The 24,491-nt window shown below is 45.4% G+C and overlaps 1 protein-coding gene across 3 annotated transcripts; it reads left to right on the top strand.

Annotated features, from left to right (window-relative positions):
• Nucleotides 1–23,687, top strand: Gpkow (G-patch domain and KOW motifs). 3 transcript variants are annotated; one of them, XR_776835.3, is made up of 12 exons: nucleotides 1–308; nucleotides 1,217–1,365; nucleotides 1,465–1,589; nucleotides 3,562–3,671; nucleotides 5,845–6,058; nucleotides 6,662–6,794; nucleotides 7,513–7,672; nucleotides 7,810–7,933; nucleotides 8,022–8,091; nucleotides 8,530–8,615; nucleotides 8,714–9,050; nucleotides 23,635–23,687. XR_776835.3 is itself a non-coding variant. In XM_010606320.2 (11 exons), exons 1-11 carry the CDS (start codon nucleotides 133–135, stop codon nucleotides 8,846–8,848), a joined length of 1,482 nt encoding a protein of 493 aa, XP_010604622.1. In that variant the 5' UTR covers nucleotides 1–132; the 3' UTR covers nucleotides 8,849–9,415. The 3 variants fall into 3 exon arrangements, 2 of the variants coding, with proteins under 2 accessions (XP_010604622.1, XP_010604623.1); XM_010606320.2 differs by lacking the exon at nucleotides 23,635–23,687 and having other exon boundaries at nucleotides 8,714–9,415; XM_010606321.2 differs by lacking the exon at nucleotides 23,635–23,687 and having other exon boundaries at nucleotides 2–308; nucleotides 7,513–7,639; nucleotides 8,714–9,414.
• The last annotated feature ends 804 nt before the right edge of the window (nucleotides 23,688–24,491 follow it).

The raw sequence follows: 24,491 nt of genomic DNA, 5'->3' as shown, positions 1-24,491 counted from the left end.
CGCTCTACCGCTGACTATTTCGCAGTGTCTTATGGGAAAGGTAGTACTCATGCTTCTCGGCGGGCCCCTACCGAACAGAGCGCAAACTAAACTTCCCAGCAAGTAGCGTGCCAGCCTGGGAACGGGGGCAAGATGGCGGACACCGAAGATAGTGCTTCGGAGCCCGTTGCCCTTTCTGCAGCCCCAATTTCATTCGGCTTCACTCGCACCTCAGTCCGAAGGCGGCTGGCGGATCCGGGAGACGGCGCGGGGTCGGCCCCAGAGGAGAAGGATTTCTTGAAGACCGTGGAAGGAAGAGAGCTCCAGAGGTGAAGTGCCAGGTCTTTCACGCGTTGGAGTTCGGTGCGGTGGGCTCAAGCGGACGGGTGGAATCTTGAGTTGTTTGTGTGGGTGACAGTAACCGGGAAACCCTGAAACAACCTGAGGAGATTTATGGTGGTGAAAAAGGAGTTTGTAGGTGAATCAGGGAAATTGGGCCTGATGGCTGTGGGGATTGAGAAGAGGAGGTATTCTTTTCTTTTTCCTTTTTCCTTTTTCCTTTTTTATTTTTTTGGAGACAGTCTCACAGTGTAGTCCAGGCTGACCTTGAACTTCCTAGGTAGCCCAGGCTAGCCTCGAATTCACGACAATCCTCCTGCCTCAGACTCCCAGAGTGAATATATTCTTTAAGAGGAGAGCCTTTAGGACATGGGGACACTGAGGTGTATGTCTTCTGAGAAAAGGAGAGGAGAATGACAGGACTCCTCTTGTCTCACCTGAAATGATGGGGCTTCTCATGGAGAACGGGCTGGAGCTGCAGATTCAGGTGGAGGGAGACTGTCATCAGCTTAATTAGTAAAGGGGAATCTGCTGGCCCGCGGGTGGGTGTGTGTATGTGTGTGGGGGATATTTCCAGGAGAGAATCAGTCATCCAGAAGGCTAGTCTGAAGTCAGAAGCTGGGGAAAGTCTGGGCTGAAGGTGGTGATTTGTGGACCACTGTGCACTAGAGTCTATCTAGGAATGATTCCTAGAAGACACTAACATTTAAGGGAGGAAGGGAGAATGTACCATCAGAGACATAACAAAAAATCCAGACTGCAGAATGGACTGTATGGTCCATAGGACCAAGAGTGAGTTTGGTTCTTGTGTTTTCTTCAAATGAAGGAATGTGGCTCAGAGCCTACTGACCCTTGCTACTCTTCTCCCCTAATCGTGTCCCTCTTGTGTCCACATCAGTGTGAAGCCCTTAGAAGCGCCTAAGGAACTGGTCATCCCGTTGATTCAGAATGGCTGTCTCAGGCAGCCCTTGGTCCAGACTCCTGTGCCATCCGCAGAGGCCTTGGCAGATGGGGTGCTGTCCCAGGCTGTGAAGGAGCTTATTGAGGGTATGTGATTTCCCATTTGTCCTGCCCCAGTGAGGGAAGAAAGGGAAGTATGTAAAAGGATGGGATTGGACCTCATTGTTCCCTCTCATTCTTCCTTAGAATCCAAGAAATCTCTGGAGGAGAGAGAGAACTCGGGTGTTGACCCCACGCTCGCTATCCCCATGATTCAGCAAGGATGCACCCCCACTGGAGAAGGGGCAGACAGCAAACCCCAGGCTGAGACAGTGAGCTGTTCTCTTGCCTCCCTCCTGTACCAGCCTGTCTTGTGTCTGCCAGGCTTGCCTGCCTGCACACAGTAGGGAAAGTCTACGTCTGAGATGCCTGCTATCCATCCCTTCTTCCCTCCTCTTTGGAAGCCTTAGTGACTAAATACCAGCATGTGGGAAAACGTACTTAATCCCCAGAGTATCTGAATAAATTGAAAAACAAAGCAAAGTGAACAAGGAAATGCAAAGGACATAACGGTGCACAGTGCCTGGAGTGGTTTTTGTTGGTTTGTCTTTCCTTTCCTTTCCTTTTCCTTCCTTTTATATACTTATTTATTTATGTATTTATTTATTTTTGGCCTGGAGTGCTTGAGGAACACCGAGGAGACCAAAGTGGCTGGAGTGAAATGAGTGAATGGGAGAGACAGTAAATGAAGGCAGAGGGGCTGTGGGCCACGGCTTTTACTCTTAGGTAAGCTGAGAGCCAAGGTGGCCCTGCGTAGTCAAGGACTGTTACTTAGGATTTAACAGAATCCCGTGCCTGCATGAGCAGAACTGACCAGGGAGTAAGAGTGGATGAAAGGGGTCCGGAAGCCCAGGCTAAAAATGATGCAGACTCAGGTCAGAGTGGTTGGAAGATAGGAAGGTTTAGTGAGAGAGGGAGGAGCACGGTGAGTGCTCAGATTGGCAGCAATAGCCCAGGCAGTGGCACAGGGACAGCAGATCACTGTGATGTATGCCGTTCAGTGAGGTAACTCAGTGTGTGTCTAGTGAGATTGTAAAGGATCGAAGAGATGGTGATCGGAGCTGACAGCATGAGAGCTGAAAGTGTTTCCAGGCAGATGACCAAAGTCTGTCTTTCAAGCCCATTGACCCATCTTTTCACCTCTTCATAAACTTTTTGCAATATCCCTTTGGGATCTCAACTATCATGCTCTCTCTTTTTTCTTTCCTTTATTTTTTTGTACTGAGATTGAACCCAAAGCCTTTGTACTGAGCTGTATCCCCAGCCAATTTTACATATTTTTAATTTAATTTTTTGGGTTTTTTGGTGGTTTTGTTTTGTTTCTGTGTTTGTTTTTGAGACAGGGTCTCACTAAGTAGTTCAGGCTGGCCTTGAACTCACAGCGTTCCTCCTGCCTCAGCCTCCCAGAATGCTGGGAGATTAGGTGTGTATCACTACACCCAACCTGTTCTGCTTTCTTTCATTTTGTTTGTTTGTTTGTTTGTTTGTTTGTACCGGGGATGGACCTTGCACTTAGTTGAGCTAAATCCCTGGCCCTGTTTGTTTTTGAGATAGGATGTTTTTATGTAGTTCAGACTGGCCTTCAACTCACTATGTAGACCAAGCTGTCCTCAAACTCCTGGGCCATGTGATCCTCCTGCCTCAACCTCCCAAGTAGCTGGGACTACAGGTGCACACAACCACGACTAGCTTTGTTTTTCTTCTCTTATAAATGATACTCAGGATTGAACACAGGGTCTTCACACTGAGCTATATCCCCAGCTACCACCACTCCCCTTTGTGATGAGGTCTCCCTAAGTTGCACAGGCTAGGCTGGAACTTGGCATCCTACTGCCTCAGCCTCCCAAGAGTGCTAGGATTACAGGTGTGTTGTGTACCACCATGCCTAGCTTCAACTGTATTTTTTAATTTATCACCACCTGATACATCACATTTTCAGAATTTGGTTTATTGTGTATCTTGAACATAGCTTCCCATGGGAGAGGTTTCTGTCTCTATCTGATCACTGCTTTATCCTCAGCCCCTAGAACAGTACTTGCCACAGAACAGATGCTTTGTAACTGTTTGCCGAAGGACTGATGGTAGAGGAGTAAAGTAAGGCATGGTGAGAGGAAATCAGCTCCCCTTTGAGCTGCTTGGCTGAGGGCCAGAAGGATAGAGGGTCACACCATGGATGATATTGGGTGTACTCCTGATAGAGGGCCGGAAATCAGCAAGGCCTGACCCTCCTTTGTCTACTTGTAGGTGCCAGAGGAGGCTGATTACGAGGCTGTTCCTGTGGAGGCCTACGGGCTAGCCATGCTTCGGGGCATGGGCTGGAAACCGGGCGAGGGTATTGGCCGTACTTTCAATCAGTAAGTTCTGGGGCAAGGGTAAGGGGTAGACAGATGGGCTGTGATCAAGACCCCTTTGGTACCACCAACCAGGAGGTAGTGGAGGGGATGTGTACATTATCGCCCTAACCAGTTGGATAGTCTTTTACTATGGTTTCAGACTCGTATTTCCCTTCGAAACTTCTTTTTTTTTTTTGGTTTTTTGAGACAGGGTCTCACTATGTAGTTGAGACTGACCTGGAACTCACTATGTAGCCCAGGCTGGTCTCAAATTCACAGCGATCCTCCTGCCTCAGCCTCCCGAGTGCTGGGATTACAGGCGTGCGCCACCACTCCCGGCTTCCTTCTAAGAGGATCCCATTTATGTAAAGTTTGCCTGTCTGGAGATCAATCAGTTTCCATATCTGAAAAAAAAAAAGGGTAACAGTGCTGACTTCGCTGGGTGTGGTGGTGCACATCTGTAATCCCAGCACTCTGGAGGCTGAGGCAAGAGGATCACTGCAAGTTCGAGGCCAGCTTGGGCTACGTAGTGAGTTCAAGTCCAGCCTGAACTGTATAGGGAGACCCTATCCCAACAAAGCAAAACAAAAAAGATGCTGACTTCACAGGTCTGTTGTAAGAGTTAAATAAAATTATGTTCATGAAGCATGCACAGTAAACACAGACTAAACATTTGTTATTATCGCACAGACTTGTGTTGAAACAGGGTCTCACCTTGTATTTCAGTCTGACCTTGACCTCACTGTGTAGCCCAGGATGGGATAGAACTTCTGATCATCCTGCCTCAGCCTCCCAAGTGCTGAGATTACAGGTGTGCATCATGATGCCCAGCTATCACACAGATTTATAATCCCTTTGCAATTGCAAACTCCAGAGAATCTGAAAAGAAAAAAATTTTTTCAGACATCATTTGGCAGCCATATATGACTAAAATTGGCATTAGGAATTCTATACTCTAGCCAGGTATGATGGCACACGCCTGTAATCCCAGCACTTGGGAGGCTGAGGCAGGAGGATCCTTGTGAGTTCGAGGCCAACCTGGGCTACATAGAGTTCCAGGTCAGTCCCAACTACATAGTGAGACCCTGTCTCAAAAAACTAAAAAAGGGCCGGGGATTTAGCTCAGTGGTTCCACTGCCTGCTTCACAAGCACAAGGACCCAAGTTCGATACCCAGTACCAAAAAAAAAAAAAAAAAGCCGGGCATGGGGGTGCACCCCTGTAATTCCAGCACTTGGGAGGCTGAGGCAGGCGGATCACTTCGAGTTCGAGACCAGCCTGGGCTACATAGTGAGTTCCAGGTCAGTCTCAATTACATAGTGAGACCCTGTCTCAAAAACTTAAAAAAAAAAAAGAAAAGAAAGAATGCTATACTCTTGGGCCTGGGAATTGGCTCAGTGGTTCTACCGCTTGCCTGGCAAGTGCAAGGTCCCGAGTTCAATTCCCATACCAAAGAAAGGGATTTAGCCCGGGATTTAGCTCAGTGGTGCCACCACCTACCTCACAAGCTCAAGGTCCTGAGTTTGATCCCCAGTGCCACCCCACAAAAAAGCTATAGTTTTTTTCAGGAGCACCCAAGGCAAGGCTTTATTGGGAGTGGGGAGTTGTTGGGCTGCCTCAAACAATGGCGAGAGAGCAAGAAAAGCTATACTCTTAAAAAAAAAAAAAAGAATTCTATAATCTTGTCAAGCCTGGTGGCACATGTCTATAATCCCAGCACTTGGGAGGCTGAGGCAGGAGGATTGCCACCTGTTCCAGGCCAACCTGAGCTACATGGTGAGACCCTGCCTCATAAAAAGCTACACACAAAAAAGTGCTATAATCCATTTCCCCTACTTGGTGTGTGTATTCATACAATTTTTCTTGTAGAACTATTAATGTACTATTTGGTTGTAGAGAACTCACTTAGACTCCACTGTAGGTACTGTGGGTAGAGAGTATGTGCACCATGTTATTAGGTTGAACCAAATGAGATTGCTACTCACTGGGGCTGGAGGTGTGGCTCAGTGGTAAAACACTTGCTTACCTTGTGCAAGGCCCTGGGTTCCATCCCCAAGATTGCAAAACATACCCTGATATGAGACTGAAAGGGGCCTCTTTGAAAATGCTGATGGGATGGGTTTGGAGCACGTGGAGGGAATTAGACACTGGAGACTATGGTACCCCGCCCCGTAAACCTATGTTCCTCTCTTCAGGGTGGTGAAGCCCCGTGTAAACTCACTGAGGCCCAAGGGGCTAGGGCTGGGTGCCAACCTGACCAAGGCCCAGGCTTCAGGCTCCAGTGGCTCCTACTGCTCACCAAGGCCAGATGGGGAGCAAGAGAAGGATAAGGAAGACCAGTCGCAAGGGCTGGTGCCTGGAGGAGCTGTGGTGGTCCTTTCTGGCCCTTACCGAGGCCTCTATGGGAAGGTAAGGAACCAAGATGTCCCTGGAGGGCTTAGAATATAGACCACTGGAGCAGCATGCACTCAACTCTGTTTACATCCCAAGCATTGCAAATGGGAAGATCGACTTGAGGGCCAGAGAAAGGAAGAATTGGGTTTAAAGGCTATGAGTCCATCATCTTTCAGACCTGCCTGGCCCACTGCCTCACTAGGTAACCTAAGACCACTGGCTGGGCCTTTCTGAGTCTCAGTTCAAACTCTCCAAAGTGAGAGAATGCCATGTGCCACAAAGTCCCTGAGGATTAAATGCCCAAAGGCATTCGGTAGGCTGAGGCAGGAGGATCGCTGCTAGTTCAACGCCATCCTGAACAACAGTGATACCCTGTCTCAAAAAACTAAAATAAATAAATGCATACAAAGGATGCCTGAGCCCCAGTCCACTGAAGGAGACTCAGGAACCAGGCCAACTACTTTTCAGGGGTCACAGTTTATCAGAGGAAACAGGAGCCAGGTCTAGTCTAAGCCATCAGGGGTCACAGTCTGATTGGAGAAATACACAGGGGTGAACAGCTTGGTTCTAGAAAGGCAGTGGACTCCTCTCAAGCCCCTCCTTGTCCCCTTCACACAGGTGGAAGGCCTTGATCCTGACAATGTGCGAGCTATTGTTCGTCTAGCAGTGGGCAGTCGCATGGTGACTGTTAGCGAGTACTGTCTGCAACCTGTGTCCCAGCAGGAGTTTGACAAGAACTCCTTGCATGCTGGTGAGTGAGCCTCTTACATAGCTTGGGAGTTGGGGAAGCATTGATGACCTGTCCCAGGTGGATTTTCCATCTACGGGGGCAGGGGCGAGGGGCGAGGGGCTGCTGGCAAGTGTGACTTTCAGACAAGGTCAGGAGATGAGACGGACCATGAGTAGTTTATCCAGACTTTTTGTCTGTTTGGCAGTGCTAAGGATGGAAGCCAGGGCCTTGCACATGCTAAATGGGTACTCTACCACCAAGCCATCCCTAGCCCAGTTATTCAGTTTGACTGAAGAAAGGGTAATCTATACTCTTGGAGTTTTAGCCTTTCTTTAAGGAGGAGAATCGGGTGTAGAAAGCAGTTGATGCCCCCAGGAGGTCTTTGTCTCTTTAGGGTGACAGCCTCCCTTTTTCAAGAGAGTAAGACCTAAGGGATGAGTGAGGAGGTGGCAGGCAGTGTAGCCCAGGTGAGGGTATGGCAGTAGGAAAGGTGATGGGTGACTGGGTACAGACATTTCACCAGGCTTTGTAGTACATGTTAGGTTGCGTAGCTTGGAGAGGCATCCTGAAGGGTCATGGAACAGTGGAAAGGAAGGGGGGAGGCATTCTCATAACCCTGACAAAGGCAAAAAGATGAGAAGGGGCACACTGGCAGGTGGGAGACCGGCTACGCTGAGCTGTAGCCTTGGAAAGTGAGACACTAGGGCTCTTTTCCCACTCTTCCTGTATCACTGAACAGGCCAGGTGAGTGGAACTTCCTCAGGGCAACACAGTGGAGCATCTTCATCATGGAAGGCCCTCCAGAGTGAAGACCTCCGTGGCCGGTGGGAAGACTCAGAGAGGAAGCGGAAACACCCTCCAGACCGGTGGGACCCTGGGCATCTGGGATGGGAAAGAAGGCAAGGGCATGGAGAGGCTCCCAGAAAAAGGGACTAGGAACAAATCTGGGTGGATTTCACAGCACAGGCAAAGGCAGGACAGCCAGAACATGTGTGTGCTAAAAGCACTGAGCCTAGTGTTGGCGCCTTCTCCACAGACAGGATGGGCCTGTGGTCAAGAGTGAGAAAGCAGCCACCAGGCGTCAGCATTGGCTGCACAGAGACCTGCGTGTGCGCTTTGTGGACAAGCTGCACAAGGGCGGCCAGTATTACAACACCAAGGTATGAACCCATAGCCTGAGGGACCTACCACACCTAGGATTGGGCCTCTGACTCTCTAATCTCTCATGCCCCTCACCTGTCCCTCCAGATGACAATTGAAGATGTCCTGAGCCCTGACACGTGTGTGTGCCGGACAGATGAAGGCCAAGTCCTGGAAGGTGAGCTTGAGCCATGGCAGCTGGTCCACTGTCATCCCACAGGCTGATGGAGGAGGGGATCTGAGGCCAGGAGCCTGGCCTGGGCAAGGCTGGGAGGTCAGGCAGAGTTCAGTTTCTCTGCAAGGCCCAGCATCCTTGCACATTACATTAGACACTTCCATGGCAGATTAGCGTGGACCTGACTTCTCCCCACAGTGACTGACGCCTGATAAGAGCGTGAGGAGCTCCAGGGCAGGGTGGGGCTCACCTAGAAGTGCTCCCTGGAATGCTCTTCTTTCTGTGCACTGTGTCCTAGGCTTCTGCGCCCCAGAAATTGATGTGGTGGAACTCCATCTGTCACCAGTGTGAGGGTGGCTCTAGGGAATATGGCAAAGACCCTTCACACAGGCTCGGGCTGGACACTCTACTGTGGGCCTCACTCCCCTCCCTGTTCTGCAGGCCTGAGGGAAGACATGCTGGAGACCCTGATTCCCAAGGTTGAGGGCGATCGCGTGATGGTGGTGCTGGGGTCACAGGCTGGAAGGGTGAGTCTCGCTTCTGGAAATGGAGGCTTAGAGGGGTCACACAAGCAATGTCCCGGGTCTGGGCTGGCCTGGCTGACTCCGCCCCACCCCTGCTCCAGGTGGGCCATCTGCTGGGCCGGGACAGAGCCCGGAGTCGGGCTTTGGTGCAGCTGCAGAGAGAGAATCAGTTGGTGGAGCTTCACTATGACGCCATCTGCCAGTACATGGGCCCCAGTGACTTGGATGAAGACTGACTGTGGGACACTGCTGTCCTGCAGGCCCTTGCCAGTTCCATACCACCTAAGAGAAGACAAATGCTTAGTCCTGCAGTGCAGGACAGGGTGGATGGATGGATGGATGGATGGATGGACCAGAAGGAAACTAGAACCAAATCCAGTGTTTACTAGAATTGAGTGTATAATAAAAACCATTTGAAGTACTCAGTAGGACAAACACGTAAGTGGTGTGCTGAGCTGTGCCTTAAGATGGGAGCCAAGTCAACTGAGGCAGGAACTGTTTGATTTGTCAGCCTCCCCTCCCTGCCCACGGTGCAAACAGATTAAATAGCCTACTCTATTGGAAGCTCACTCTTAGCAAACAGAACTGGTAATGAAATGTGCCCTGAGCAGACACCATGGAATCTGATTTCCACGTCTCCAAGTAGCTCTCCAGGTACCATCGTTTGGTTGTTAAATGTCCCCAGAGGCCCATGCATTGAAGGCTTGATCCTTGGAGTGGAGCTATTGGGAGATGCTGTGGTTGCCTTTAGACCAGTGATGGCGAACCTTTTAGAGACTGAGTGCCCAAACTATAACATAAAAATCAACAGGGGAGCCAGGCGTGGTGGCACACCCCTGTAATCCCAACACTCAGGAGGCTGAGGCAGGGAGTTTGAGGTCAGCCTGGGTTATAGTGAAACCCTCAAAAAAGAAAAAAAAATCAAGGATAATGAGAGTGTGAGATACATTTTTTTTCTTTTTGGTTATTTGAGACAGGGTCTGACACTGTAGTTCACGCTGGCCTCAAACTCGCAGCAGTCCTCCTGCCTCATCCTACTGAGTATTAGGTTTACAGGCATGTGCCACCATGTGGAGTAAGAGCTTTAGATACAATTGTTTCTAAACTATCGTGAAATTATTGATATAACTGGTGTTTTGTTTGTTTGTTCAGTTTTTGGAGACAGGGTCTCACCATGTAGCCTAGGCTGGCCTCAAACTTGATCCTCCTGCCTGAGTCCTCCTGAGTGGTGGGACTATAACACCAGACTAATAACTAGTATTTGATTTAGATCTAGGCCATTGATTAAAAATGCTGCATGTCAATACATGGCAAACACTGAAGAACTCAAACACCCTAGGACATGATAATAAAGGTTAAATCAGGTCTGGCAGTGCAGTTCAGTGGTAGAGCACTTGCCTAACATTTGCAAGGCCCTGGATTCCATCTCTAGCACCACAAGAAACAATTTTTAAGAAGGACAAATTGCAAAAGCAGGGCGTGGTGGTGCATGTCTATAATCCCAGCACTCTGCAGGCTGAGGCAGGAGGATCGCAGGGAGACCAGCGTGGGTTCCACAGTTCCAGGGCAGTCTCAACTACATAGTGAGACCCTGTCTCAAAAAACAAAAACAAATAATAATAACAAATTGCAAGCCAGGTGTGGTGGCATACACCTGTGATCCCACAAAACAGAGGAGGCTGAGGCAGGAGGCAAGTTCAAGGCCAGCCTGTACTATATAATGAGTTCAAGACCACCATGAATTACTGAGCAATACCCTGTCTCAAAACAAAGCCAGGTGTGGTGGCACGCACCTATAATCCGAGCACTTAGTAGGCTAAGGCAGGAGGATCACAAGTTTAAGCACAATTTGGCCTACAGCGTGAACCCTATCTCAAGAGAAAAAGACCTCATAATAACCACAATGTGAGTTTCATTTGTCACAGACCAGTTTAATTTGTCATCCGTACTTAATTCCAGAATTGATGTGTGTCAAGATTGGCCAAACAGTTTTGCTAGGGCAGATGGTGGGGAACAGAGCCTGCCTCCCTAGTCCTTCCTGTGTTCTGATCCATTGGAATCACACATCCTCCTCTAGAATCCCAGGATGTTTTCCTTTATTGTGTTTATGGCCCTGGGAATTGAACCCGGGGCCTTTGTACTGAACTACATCCCCAGCTTCTTTTTTTATATATATAATTTTATTTTTTATTTTGAAACAGTCCTGTGAAGTCACTTAAGTTGCCCAGGCTGGGCTCAAATTTGTGATCTTCCTGCTTCAGCCTATCAGAATGTTGGGATTATGGACATATCCCACCATGTCTGGCTTTTCCAGGGGGAGGGAGTGATATTTGTTTTGTCCTTTTTTTGGTACCAGGCATCAAACTCGACGTCTTGTTTTTTGAGACGGGATTTCATTATGTTGCCTAAGACTGGCTTTGAACTCCTGGTGTCAATTGATCATCCTGCCTCAGTCTCCCTAATAGCTAAGAGTCACTATAGGCCCTGGTTTTTTTCCCCCCATTAAGTTTATTGGTGCTTTTTAGGTATACAGTACAGTTAAATTTATCATTGGGATCTTACCCTTACAGGATGTACCTTAGTTCTTATTTTTCCCCATTCCTCTGCCCTCCCTTCACCCCCTCCACCCTTCCATATTTACAAAGACTTTGTTTCCGTTTTTTCCTCATATTTTTTCTTTTCTCTTCTTTCCTTTTCCCTACCCTTCCCACTTCCCCTACTCTAAACCTCTTCTTCCTATTTCACATTATCAATTATACAATTTGAACTTTATTTACACTTTTAGATTTTCACACTAGAGAAACTATTCGGTATTTACACACGTTTCCTGTTTATTTCCCTAAGAGTATGGTCTCAATGTGCATCCACTTAACATAAATGTCTCTAGTTTCTCACTCATGGCTGAATATTACTTCATTTTATCACACACACACACACACATCTTTATCCAGTCTCCAGTTGATGGACAGTTGAGCTGTTTCCAAGTTTTAGCTATTACAAACTGTGCCGCTATAAACATGGGTGCACATATATCACTGTGATATGATTCTTTTAGTTCTTTTGGAAAGATACCCAGCAGAGGGATGGCTGGGTCAAATGGGACCTCTAATCCTAGTCTGTTTGATTTTTGGTACCAGGGATCAAACTCGAGACCTTGTGCTTGCAAGGCAGGTGGCAGCACCACTGAGCTAAATCCCCAGCCCTCTAATCCTAGTTTTGTGAGGTATCTCCATATTGATTGCCCCAGTTTGCATTCCTCCAACAGTGGAGAAGGGTTCCTTTCTCCCCACAACCCTGCCAACATTTGTTGTTGTTTGATTTCTTGATAGCAGCTACTCTTTGTGGGGTGAGGTGGAATCTCAGTGTTTGCATCTGCATCTCTCAAATGACCAGTGATGTTGAGCACTTTTTCATATATTTATTTGCTGCTTTTAGTTGTTGGTCTGATAAATGTCTGTTTATTTTAGATGCCCATTTTTAATTGGGTCTTTATATTTGGGGGGGTCTGATTTTTTTTGAGTTCTTTATACTTTTTTTTTTGGTACTGGGGATCGAACTTGGGACTTTGCGCTTGCTAGGCAGGTGGCGGAACCACTGAGCTAAATCCCTGGCCCCCTTTTTTTTTGTAGCTGCGATCAAACTCAGGACCTTGCACTTGTGAGGCAGATACAGTGCCACTAAGCTAAATCCCTGGCCCCATATATTCTAGATACTAGACCTTTATCTGAGGAACAGCTAGTAAAAATTTTTTCCCACAGGTTGTCTCTTAGCTCTGTTGGTTTTTCTTGCAGTGCAGAAGCTTTCTAAAAAGATGAGATCCTGGGCTGGGTATTTAGCTCAGTGGTTCCCCTGCCTGCCTCGCAAGCTCAAGGACCCGAGTTCGATCCCCAGTACAAAAATAAATAAATAAAAAGATGAGATCCCAGTTGTTGGTTCTTTGTGCTAGTTCCTGTGCTACTGAGGATTTGTTCATAAAGTCTTTTCCTATGCCAATGTCTTCAAGAGTTCTACCTGTTATCTTCCAGCAAGTTTAGTGTTTAGTGTTGCTGTTTTAATTAGATCTTTAATCCATTTCAATTTTAATTTAGTGCATGGTGAAAGATAAGGGTCTAGTTTTAGATCCCAGTTGTTGGTTCTTTGTGCTAGTTCCTGTGCTACTGAGGATTTGTTCATAAAGTCTTTTCCTATGCCAATGTCTTCAAGAGTTCTACCTGTTATCTTCCAGCAAGTTTAGTGTTTAGTGTTGCTGTTTTAATTAGATCTTTAATCCATTTCAATTTTAATTTAGTGCATGGTGAAAGATAAGGGTCTAGTTTTAATCTTTGGCAGGTGTAAAAATCGGGTCTGCTGCTTTGCCAGTACCATGGTGTTTTTATCACAGTGACTTTGTAGTATAGTTTCAAGTTGGGGATTATGATACCCTCTGCCATGTCTCTGTTGCCAAGAATGGCTTTTGCTATTTTAGGTCTCTTTTGGCTTCAAATGAATTTTTGGATTGTTTTCTCTAGTTCTGTGAAATATACTGTTGGGATTTTGATCAGGATTGCATTGAATCAGTATAGCAGTTTTGGAAGTATGGCCATTTTCACTATATTGGTTCTTTCTACCCAGGGGCAAGGGATAACTTTCTATTTTCTTATATCTTCTTCAATCTCTTTTCAGAGTGCTGTAGTTTTCAGTGTAGAGGTCTTTTGTTTTCTTCGTTAGATTGATTCTGAGATATTTCATTTTTTTGGGTGCTATCATGAAAGCGATTGTTTCCTTAATTTGATTCTCAACGGGACTGTTGTTTATGTACAAGAAGACTATTGATTTGGTTTTTCGGAGACACCATGTAGTTGAGATACCTGGAACTCACTATGTAACCCAGGCTGGTCTCGAAGGCACAATGATCCTCCTGCCTCAGCCTCCCAAGTGCTGGGATTACATGCGTGAATTGATTTGAGTATTTACTTTGTATCCAGCTACTCTATTGAATTTTTTTTCTCATTTTTCCCCTTGTCCCCACCCTCCCTTCACCCTCCCCTCCCCTCCCCACTTCAAGCACTTTAATTCAATTTTTACATTTTCTCATATTACTCTATTGAATTTGACAATCAAGGCTAGAAGTCTTTTGGTGGAGTTCTTTGGGTCTTCTATGTAGAGGACCATATCATCAGCAAATAATGACAGTTTCACTTCTTCCTTTCCTGTCTTTATTGCTTTTATTTCTTTCTCTTGTCTAATTGCTGTGGCTAATGTTTACAAAACTATACTGAACAGGAGTGGTGACAGTGGACGTCCTTGTCTTGTTCCTGATTTTAGCGTGAAGGTTTTTGGTTTTTGACCATTTAGTATGGTGTTGGCTGTTGGTTTTTCATAGATAGCCTTTACCAAGTTGAGATAAAGACCATCTATTCCAATTTTCTGCAGGGTTTCTTTTATCATGAATGGGTGTTAAATTTTGTTGAATGCTTTTTTCTGCATCTGTTGAGAGGATCATATGGTTTTTGTCCTTGACTCTGTTAATATAGTGTATTACATTTATTGATTTACGTATGTTGAGCCATTCCTGCATCCCTGGGATAAATCTGAGTTGGTCAGGGTGTATGATCTTCTTGATGACCCTCTGCATTCTGTTTGCCAGTATCTTATTGAGGATTTTTGCATCTATGCTCATTAGGGAGATTTAGGTCCTGTTTTTTGTTTTTGTTTTTTGTTTGTGTGTGTGTGTGTATGTGTGTGTGCAGTACTGGGGATCAAACTCAGGACCTTGTGCTTGCAAGGCAGGTGCAGTGACACTGAGCTATATACCTTACCCCCTTTTTGGATTTTTTTTTTTTTTGAGATAGGGTCTCTCTAAATCACCCACCTGGCCTCAAACTTATTTTTATTTACTTTTTATTTTTTTGTAGACAACATCTCACTATGTAGTTCAGGCTAGCCTCTAACTCAACAACGATCCTCAGCCTCAGCTGTGGGAGTGCTGGGATGGCAGGCATGTGCCACAGGCCCAGCTAGCCTCAAACTTTCAATCTTCCTGCCTCAGCCTCTGGAGTGGTGGGATGGCATGCGTGCACCTCCACAACTAGTCCAAGATGTATATTTTTGATGGAGGGAGAGTGTAGGTTCCCATGTGCTTCCCTCAGGCAAGAAAGGCTCCCCCCGCCTTTTTTTGGTACTGGGGATTGACCTCTGGCCCTTGTGCTTGCAAGGCAGGCGGCAAAACCACTGAGCTAAATCCCCGGCCCCTCCCTTTCTTTTTTTGAGACAGGGTCTCGCTGTGTAGTTCAGGCTGGTGTTGAATTCACCATGCAACTCTCAATGATCCTCCTGCTTCAGCCTCCTGAGTGCTAGGATTACAGGGGTATACCACCACTCCTGACTCCAGTGCTCTCTTTTAATAAACATTTTGGGGGCCAGGGATTTAGCTCAGTGGCACCGTGCTCGCCTCACAAGTGCAAGGCCTTGAGTTTGATCCCTGGCACCACAAAAAAGACAAGAAATTTTAAGAGGCCTTTTTTTTAATCTCCCTCCTTTCCCTTCTCCCTCTTCTCTCCTCTATTCCCCCTCCCCTCTGCATGTCTCCCTTCCTCCTCTCTCCTTTGTCTCACTATATACTCTGGCAATGAATTTGCTAAGTTGCCCAGGTTGTCCTCAACCTCAGGATCATCCTGTCTCAGCCTTCAGAGTACTGGGATTACAGGCATGCGCCACCATGCCTGGCTCTTTTTACTTTGTGTGTGTGTATGTGTGTACCAGGGATGGAACTCGGGCCCTTGAACTTGTGAGACAGGTGGTAGAACCACTGAGCCAACTCCCCGGCCCATTTACCTTTTTTTTTAAAGGGGAAAATTTTATTTAGTTGATGGTTCATAGAGATTTCAGTCCATAATTGGCTGGCTCCAAGGCAGGGTGTCACATGGCAGAGGGGCAACAGTTCATGGAAGACAGCAAAAGCAACAAGGGCTCTTTGTACAATTCTTAAGCAATTTCCATGGATGGTACAAGTCGTGGCGTAGGGCTGTGCCCTGACATGGGATTCCTGCCCACTCATGGTGACAACCAAAATCTGCCTCCCAGGAATGTCCAAAGCACTCCCACTGCCCCGGGGCAGTCAGGAACAGGGCTCTCAGCCTAGATACCTGGGCAGTGAATCCACCTCTCTCCTACTCTCTCCTTACTGCCCCTGCCTACAGATGGGGAAGAATACAGCTCAGAGTGCCCAGGGGCCAGGCAGGTACCTGTGCTGTTCACTGGCGCAAGTGCAGGGAGGAAGCGATATTTTAGGGCCCTGGGTGCTGGCTGCTGGCAGGGCAGTGGGGACCAGGTGTGCACAGAGCAGTAGAAACCCCTGAGGAAGTGAGAATGGCTGGGGGAGTGGGCTAAGGGAATGGTCAGCGCTAGAGCGAGTGCCTAGTGTGGGCACGGCCTTGAGGCAACGCCTGGTGCCACCCAGGAAAGATGGGAGGGAGGGAGGCAGACAGACAGGCTCAGAGGTCAGAACCGGACCCAAGCTCCAGCCTTGTCCTAGCTTCTCAGCTGGGCACCTGGTAACCTGAGCACCTCAGTTCTCTGGCCCACAAAGTGAGTGATGCCAATTAGGGTTGTTGTGACTGTAAATGCCAGCACACACATAAAGTGATTACACAGAGCTTGGTGCGTTGTAACTGCATTACTGTTTTTATGAAACAGCTGAGTAACATGGATAAAAGAGCTATGGTATCATCCCTTCGACCCAGCAGCCTTCTCCCAAGCCCCTTGCTACTCTCCTGCAGACTTTGAAGGCCTACTGCTGACTCTCCATGTACCTCCAACTTCTGTAGCCTCAGGATTAACCAAGCCTCAGTCCTTGTGCAGTCAAGACTGTGACCCTAGTAAGGGAGAGGGCAAGGGAGATAGATCTAATCAAAATATATGAAATGAAGCCCAATAATTTGTAAAGTTAATAGGCACTAATTACAACAGAAAAAATTAAATTTAAAAATAGGTGTGATGGTGCACACCTGTGATCCCAACATTCTGGGAGGCTGAGGCGGGAAAAGCACAAATTCAAACCCAGTTTGACCCAATTTACCTACTTAATAAGACTGTGTCTCAAACAATAAAAGAGCCACTGCCAGGCGTGGTGGCGCATGCCTGTAATTCCAGCACTCAGGAGGCTGAGGCAGGAGGATCGCTCTGAGTTTGGAAACAGCCTGGGCTACGTAGTGAATTCCAGGTCAGCCTCAACTACATAGACCCTGTCTCAAAAAAATTAAATAAAATAAAAGAGCCAGGGTATAGTTCAGTGTCAAGGCCCTGGATTCAAGCCCCAGGACCACAAAAGTGAATACTCAAGGAAGATTATCACTGGCTGTTTTCAGGTTGTGATTTTTATCTTTTCGGTACTGGGGATTGGACTCAAAGCCTTTGTGTGTGGCTACATTCCCAGTCCTTAAAAAAAATTGAAACAGGGTCTGAAACTCAGACTTGGCTCAAATTTAAGATTCAGCCATGCACCACCAAGCATGGCTGAGACTGTGATTTTTATCTTCTTGATTTTATGTTCCTTCTATAGTTGACATGCATTACTCATGTAAATTCACCCATTTTAATCATTTCAAAAGTGACTCGATGTGAGGAAAATATGCTATGATACATTTTACAAGGCAGAAAATAGAGGAAGAAGGCGCTGGCAGGCAGTGGTGGTGGCACGTGATGGGGACATGAAGTAGGCACATACCGCTGCTGTACTCAGCGCAGCTGGTGCTGCTGGGGGCCTATGGGCCTTGGTTGTGGAGACCCCCTCGGCGTCCCTGCTGAGAGTGAAGCGGGACTTCAGCTTGAAACAGCTGCACCATGTGACAGGTCCTACGGCCCACACATTCTGCTCGCGGTGGCTGGGAAAATCTTCCACATGACCAAAGCTGGCAAGTCCTACACCCCAGGGGGCCATATTTGCTGGTACAGATGCCTCCAGAGGACTAGCAACATTTTGCCTAGATAAGGATGCACATAGAAGTAAATATGATGGGCCGGGTGTGCTGGCGCACGCCTGTAATCACAACACTTGGGAGGCTGAGGCAGGAGGATTGCTGTGAGTTTAAGACCAGCCTGGGCTACATAGTGAGTTCCAGGTCAGTCTTAACTATACAGTGAGACTCTGTCTCAAAAAAAAAATATGATGATCTTTCAGATCTGAATGGGGTTTGAGAATGGGAAATGCTGTTTAAAGAGAAATATGAGTATGTAGGCAGACTCCTACAACCGGAGGAAGAACCTTCAGAATATACAGATGAAGAAGATATCAAGGATCACAATAAACAGGATTGAACTTTGTAAATAACCAAAGTTACTAAGCCTAGAGAATTACAATTCTTAACTCCGTACACAAGATGTCCAGTGTCTTTCGGTTTGATTCATCTGCTGCGAAAGAGACAGATTGTACGTAAGATAAATGCAGTGGTTCTTCCGCCTGCCTCACAAACACAAGGTCCTAAGTTCGATCCCCAGTACCAAAACAAAACAAAACACATTAAGTGTATGTAAGATAAATGAGTCTCAGTATGAAGATTGGAATACTAGACCTTATGTATGCTGCTAAACTCATTTGGTGCAGTTGTTTGTAAATGTCTGGTGGGACTCCATCATCCTGAAAAGGGACAGGGATTTCTTACACAGCAAGAAAGTCACGAGGTTTTTAGTCTCTCTCCTTCCCTCCCTCTCCCCCTCGTCTCGTATCTCTTACCTTGCTTTCCTCTCTCTACCCTTTCTTCCTCCTTTCTCCCTCCTCTTTTCTCTCCTTTCCTCTCCCCTCTCCCCTCCTCCCTCCCTCCCACCCTTGTTTTTTTTGAGACAAGGTCTCACTATGTAGTTGAGATTGACCTGGAACTCATTATGTAGGCCAGGTTGGTCTCAAACGCACAGCAATCCTCCTGTCTCAGCCTCCCGAGTGCTGGAATTAAAGATAAGGGCCACCATGCCCGGCTTCTCCTCTCCTCTCTTTAACCAGATACATATTTGCTACTTAAGTATACAAATTGTTATAAAGAATCCACTCGTCAAAAGTAGGCTTTTGAAAGAAAAGTTTATTCCGGTTAACAGGGACTAAATTCAGGAGATTCTAACAGCCAGCTGGGAAAAGCAGTTTATCACATCCGTGTGTGGATGAGCTGACATTGGGAGAGAAAGTGGCAGCTAGCTGGGAGAGATTAGCAACTAACTGGGGTAGGATCTAGGTTTATATAGGTATTGAAGGGGCTAAGGAATCTGGGGTGAAATGTTTATGACCTGGATGTCCAAGGACGGTCTGCTCAGGTGTGTACACAATTACTGCACTTCTCAGTGCCAGGGGGATTGTATACCTCATCTTGAGTCCATTTGTCTCATTTACTGAGAAGCTGCTGTTGTTTGCTAAAGCAGCCTGTTTGCTTTTTCCTGTTGATTTAGGGCAGGTCTGACACAAATCTCAAAAAACATCAAGGGACTCCTATTTCACATGCTGTGTTTTTATTTAGCATTTAAGAGGGAGGGAAACTAGGCAGAGGAGAGGGAGTTGCACATTAATTGAATAGTTTAGGCTACTGAAACATTAAAATTTGAATTCCTAAACTTTTCTTTTTAGACCTTTTTTTTTTTAGACAGAGTCTCATTACGTAGCCCAGGCTGGCCTTGAACTCTTGGCAATCCTCCTGCCTCAGCCTCCCCAGAGCTGGGCTTACAGGCATGTGAAACAACCTCTGGGCCTCTTTTTAGGCTTTATCGGGGAAAAGGAAAACAAAAGGATTTAAGTGCATTGAGGTCAATGAAATTCCCCCAACTAAGATAATTTGAAACCAGTTTTATCCTTTCCCTTTCTTCCCCTAGATCAAATCATTAACTGGGTCTTATTTCACTTTGAGAGCCCCAACTAAGCTGAAGTGATTCCATGTTGGCTGGCTAATAACCCCAGAGATTGTTATGCACCCCCTGTAAGCTATCTGATGCTTCTTCCATGAAACTTTATATTCTGCCTCTTGAAGCAGCGTTAATAGTTTTAATACCCTGTGAAGTTTCTATTCATTTAGTACATCAGAAAATTAACAATAATCATCATTTTCTGTATGAAACTCTATGCCCTTTAATTATCAAAAGCATTTTTAATAGAACTTCTTAACTATTTATCACAGAAATCATATTTCGAAAATGACCACTATAAACATAGCAATAACATATTTAGAGTCTAACTCTTTGATGATAACCAATGTAAACATTCTATAACAACATATTTAGCCATGTTTATTGGGGGTATATCTTCTCAGAAGGCTATGAAAACTATTGGGGCTCCCATTAGTGAATAAAGACCAGAATAAATTTTTCTGAGCAGCTGTCCTTTTTACTATTAACAGCAGTCTATCTAGACCTGAGTTTATACTTAATTATGACATAATTTTAACTTATAAAACCAGGTTATAGAAATTAACAAATTATTTGAATCCTTGATGTCATTTCAATCAAAATATAATTGGACACTTTTCAAACAATTGGATAGACACAAACTTGTAAGACAATTTGTGAAACTATAATATGCTCAAATGTATTTGGCCAGTTGAATTATAAAATCTCTTAGTTATGACTAGTCAAAGCTTTTGCAGGTCAATTAACAGAAATCTCTTGTAGAATTAGAATCAAAAGGAATGAAAGCTCTTTGTTACTGTAAAAGTAAACCTTCTGTAACAAACTTGAAGCCAACAAGCAAACATACATAAATCTTTTCCATACACCTTCTCTACATACTGAGGCCTTCTGGTCTTGTATATCTTTCTTTATCTCTTTCTAACAAGGTAAACATACAAAATCCTTTCATATCAAAAGTATATCTCTTTTTCCCATAGCTTTCCTAATATCTTCCTCTGTCTCATTTAGTATTAACCTTCTATAACAAACTTCAGCTGTTAAAATCTTAAAGTGTTCTTTTTTCCTGTTCTCAGATTGTTACATCTTAAAATTTGACTGGCTACCTATAGAACAGTGTTATTAACCTTGAGTTTTTATCAACAAAGTACAGAAAAGAGCAAGTTAACCCTATAATCGTAATTCAAGAATTTGCAATGCACAAGAAGGGTTTTAAGCACACCAATTAAACTTAATTCAAATTGAAACAAAGATTCATTTATCAAATAGTTAAAATTTCTAACTTGATTTTTCTTGTAAAAATCTCTTGATGTCTGGTAAAACACAATTGCAGTTTCTCTGGCTTGCAGTGTTGTTTGTTTGTTTGTTTGTTTCTCTATTTTGTTTATCAGAGTTTTTCCTACCTGATTTTCATCCAAAGGTTTACTTTTTTTCCCCATTTTAGTTCTTTCTGATCTGAGTGCAAGCCTTGTTCCATTTTCTCTGAGTCTGACCATGCTTTCCCATTTGCACCCTCCAGTGCAGTAAAGCTAAACAATTCTGTTTTTGTCCCCACCTACTCTACACCATCTTAGCAACTCAAGTAGGACAGGGGATAGCTCCACCTCCTCCAAAGGGGAAACACTGGGATTTGCCTGCATCAATGTCACATTTACTGAGAGGCGAGTTCACCACGGGGAAAAACAACAGATTTGGCAAGCAATTGTTCTAAGACCAAAACTAAATAGTTCTCACTAGCAGCTGATTACCGCAGGAAAGAAGCCTAAGCAGCTCCTAGAGCACACAAGGCTCCAAGTTGTCAAAGTCTCAGGTAAACAAAACAAAGGCAGATAACTTTGCTTTTGTCTATAGAGATTTTTTTTTCTCTTGGGAGCGGTAAAATTGAGCTCTTCAGAGTGGTAGAATCAAGCTCCTCAGAGTGGTAGTAAGGCCCTTGGTCTTACATTTTGAAAGCCCTCAGTGGCTGTTGAGCTACTTGGAGTGGTAGTAAGGCCTTAGGTCTTACAACTTCATAGACGAGTTATTTTTAGGGGGAGCCTCATAGAAAGGAAACTTAAGAGTTCATGATTAAGAAAAAGGGACATGAGTATCTGGTGTAATAATATAATGATACTAAAGAACATACATGTATATATGTGTAGGTGTGTTTCACATATTAAATGAAAGTCCTTTGGTGGCTGCCTCATGTCTCCTTTGCATTTTATCAGAGGTGGGTAAAGGTCTGGCTTCCTCCTTGCTTTGTTAGCTCTTTCTGATAAATTCTTATGGTAATTGTGTTACCTGGCTCTTCTCACAGTCTATCTAGTTTCTCTCTCACTTGTCTTTCTAATTGCTCTGTAGGTAGAGTGTACCTGCAGAGGCAGAAGCTGCTTTTAGTAAGAGTCCCAATTAATTTTTTTGAGACAGGGTCTCACTTTGTAGTTCCAGGCTGGCCTTGACCTCACTATGTAGCCCTGGCTGGCCTCAAACTCGCAGTTATCCTCCTGCCTCAGCTTCCTGAGTGCTGGGATTACAGGCGTGTGCCACCATGCCCAACTCATCCTGTGGTCTTCAGATACAATATACTAAAATTCTATTAATTTTATTTCTCTGACAAGACAATTACAAAGGTTTTAGCCCTTAAGAAACAGCAGGCACATTGGTAATCCTAGCATTCTGGGAGCTAAAGCATAAGGATCACAAGTTCTAGCCCAGCCTGGGCAATTTAGTGCCTTCAAGACCTTGTCTCAACATTTAAGGGGGAGGGGCTAGGAATGTAGCCCCATGCAAAGGTTTTGGGCTCAATCCCTACTGCTTGAATATATAAATAAAAATAAGCTGTAAACTAGGCATGGTGGCATACACCTGTAACCCCAGCACTCCGGAGGCTGAGGCAGGAGGATTGCCACAAGTTCGAGGCCATCCTGGACTACATAGTGAGTTAAAGATCAGCCTGCAAAGTAAGACTCTGTCTCAACACCTCCCCTCCTGAACCCCCCCAAATGCTGTAAATGAATTGGGGTGTGGTAGGGTACGCCTGTAGTCCCAGCACTTTGGAAGTTTAGACAGGAGAATTGCAATTTGGAGCCCAATATAAGCAGTTAGCCATTTAGCTAGACCGTGCCTTTTTTATTTTTATTTTTATTTTTGGTACTGGGGATCAAACTCAGGACCTTGCACTTGTGAGGCAGGCATGGTGCCACTGAGCTAAATCCCCAGCCCTAACCTTGCCTTTCTTATTTATTTTTATTTATTTATTTTTTTGAGACAGGATCTCATTGTCTGTCTCAAACTCACAGCAATCCTCCTGCCTCAACCTCCCTGTGCTGGTGTTATACCATGCACCACCATGCCCGGTGCATGGTGTCTATTTAGAGACAGGGTGTTATGTAGTTCTGGCTGGCCTACTCTGTAGCCCAGGCTAGCCTGGAATTTATGGCAATCCTCCTGCCTCAGAGGCCTCCTTAGTGCTAGGATTATAGATGTTGCAACACCATGCCCAGCAGCTGTCTTATTTATTCATGGGATAGGGTCTTGCTCTGGAAGCCTTGAACTATGTAGACCCAGGTTAGTTTGTAATTTATGATCCTCCTGCCTCAGCCTCCTGAATGCTGGGATTATAAGAGTGTGCCACTACCTAGCCTTGACATCGTAATTTTTTTTTTTTTTAGATAGTTTCACTAGGTAGTCCAAGTTGGCTTCAAACTCTTAGTGATCCTCCTGCCTCAGTCTCCATTGCTGGGATTGCAAGCATGTGGCACCACACCCAACTTTAGACCCTGGAAGAGATTGCAGGAGGAAGAGAACAACAACAAAAAAAGAACTAAGATATGTTAGGTACATGTACTAACTCCCTACAGTGAATGTATTCATTATATGCTGCAAATATGCACTAATAACAAAAATTTATAATAAAAAAAACACATGTGGTGGTGCATGCCTGTAATCCTAGCCCTCAGGAGGCTGAGGCAAGAGGATTGCCACAAGTTTGAGGCCAGCCTGAGCTATGCAGTAAGTTCAAGGCAAGCCTCAAATAAAAACAAAACAAACAGTAAAAAACACTTTTTATAGGGATATAGCTCTGTGCGAAGACCTTGGGTTCAGTCTTCAGTACAAAAATACTGAGCTCCATGCAGTCCCTGGCCAGAAAAGTCCAGTCATTTTTTTGTGTGTTGTTTTCATCCCACAGATGTATTTCTCTAGAAGAAATAAATCATGTTCTGAAGTGAAAACAAGAACACAGAGCAAACCATCTTTTGGCCAGGCGTGGTGGCGCACACTTGTAATCCCAGCACTCAGGAGGCAGAGGCAGGAGGATCGCTGTGAGTTGGAAGCCAGCCTGGGCTACATGATGAATTCAAGGCCAGTCTGAACTACATAGTGAGACCCTGTCTCAAAAAAAAAAAAAAACCATCTTGTAACTGGTTTATAATAAATGCATTTGGAGATGGCGTTTTGGGTGACATCGTGTCCCCACAACATTCATATATTGGAGCCCTTAGCTCTGTGACTCTCCTTGATCTAGCACCTTAAAGCTGGGAATGTAGCTCAGTAGTAGAGTACTTGCCTAACATGTACAACATACACAAGGCTTTGGGTTCCATCTTCACACTGCAGAAGAAAAAGGAAAAAAAAAAATATATATATATATATATAAATAATCTCCATCCTTCAAAGAGGTAGTTATGTTTGATGAGGTCATGAGAGTGGACCTTAATCCAGCAGGACTGGTGCTGTGGTTTGGATTTGAAATGCCCCTCAAAGGCTCATTGTGTTGAAGACTTGATTGTTGCTCAGTTTGGGGAAAAATGGTTGGATCTTAAGGGCTCTACCTTCCTGCAGTGAATTAATGCACTGATGAGATCATAGTTTGATGCTGTTACTGGAAGGTGACAGAAGCTGGAGGTGGGGCACAGTTGAAGGGAGTAGATGCTGGTGTGACCTTGGGGACTATGTCTGATCCCCTACCCCTTCCACGTGGGCTCTTGCCTACTCTCTCTGCTTCAAGTTGACATAGGAGATTAGAGCGTGGCAAAGCTGGCTAGG

This window comes from Fukomys damarensis, unplaced genomic scaffold, assembly GCF_012274545.1.
Source record: "Fukomys damarensis isolate Sample0158 unplaced genomic scaffold, DMR_v1.0_HiC HiC_scaffold_39, whole genome shotgun sequence".
Classification (NCBI taxonomy): Eukaryota; Metazoa; Chordata; class Mammalia; order Rodentia; family Bathyergidae; genus Fukomys; species Fukomys damarensis.
The sequence above is the reverse complement of the archived record's forward strand: the minus strand, read 5'-3'. Positions and strand labels throughout refer to the sequence as shown.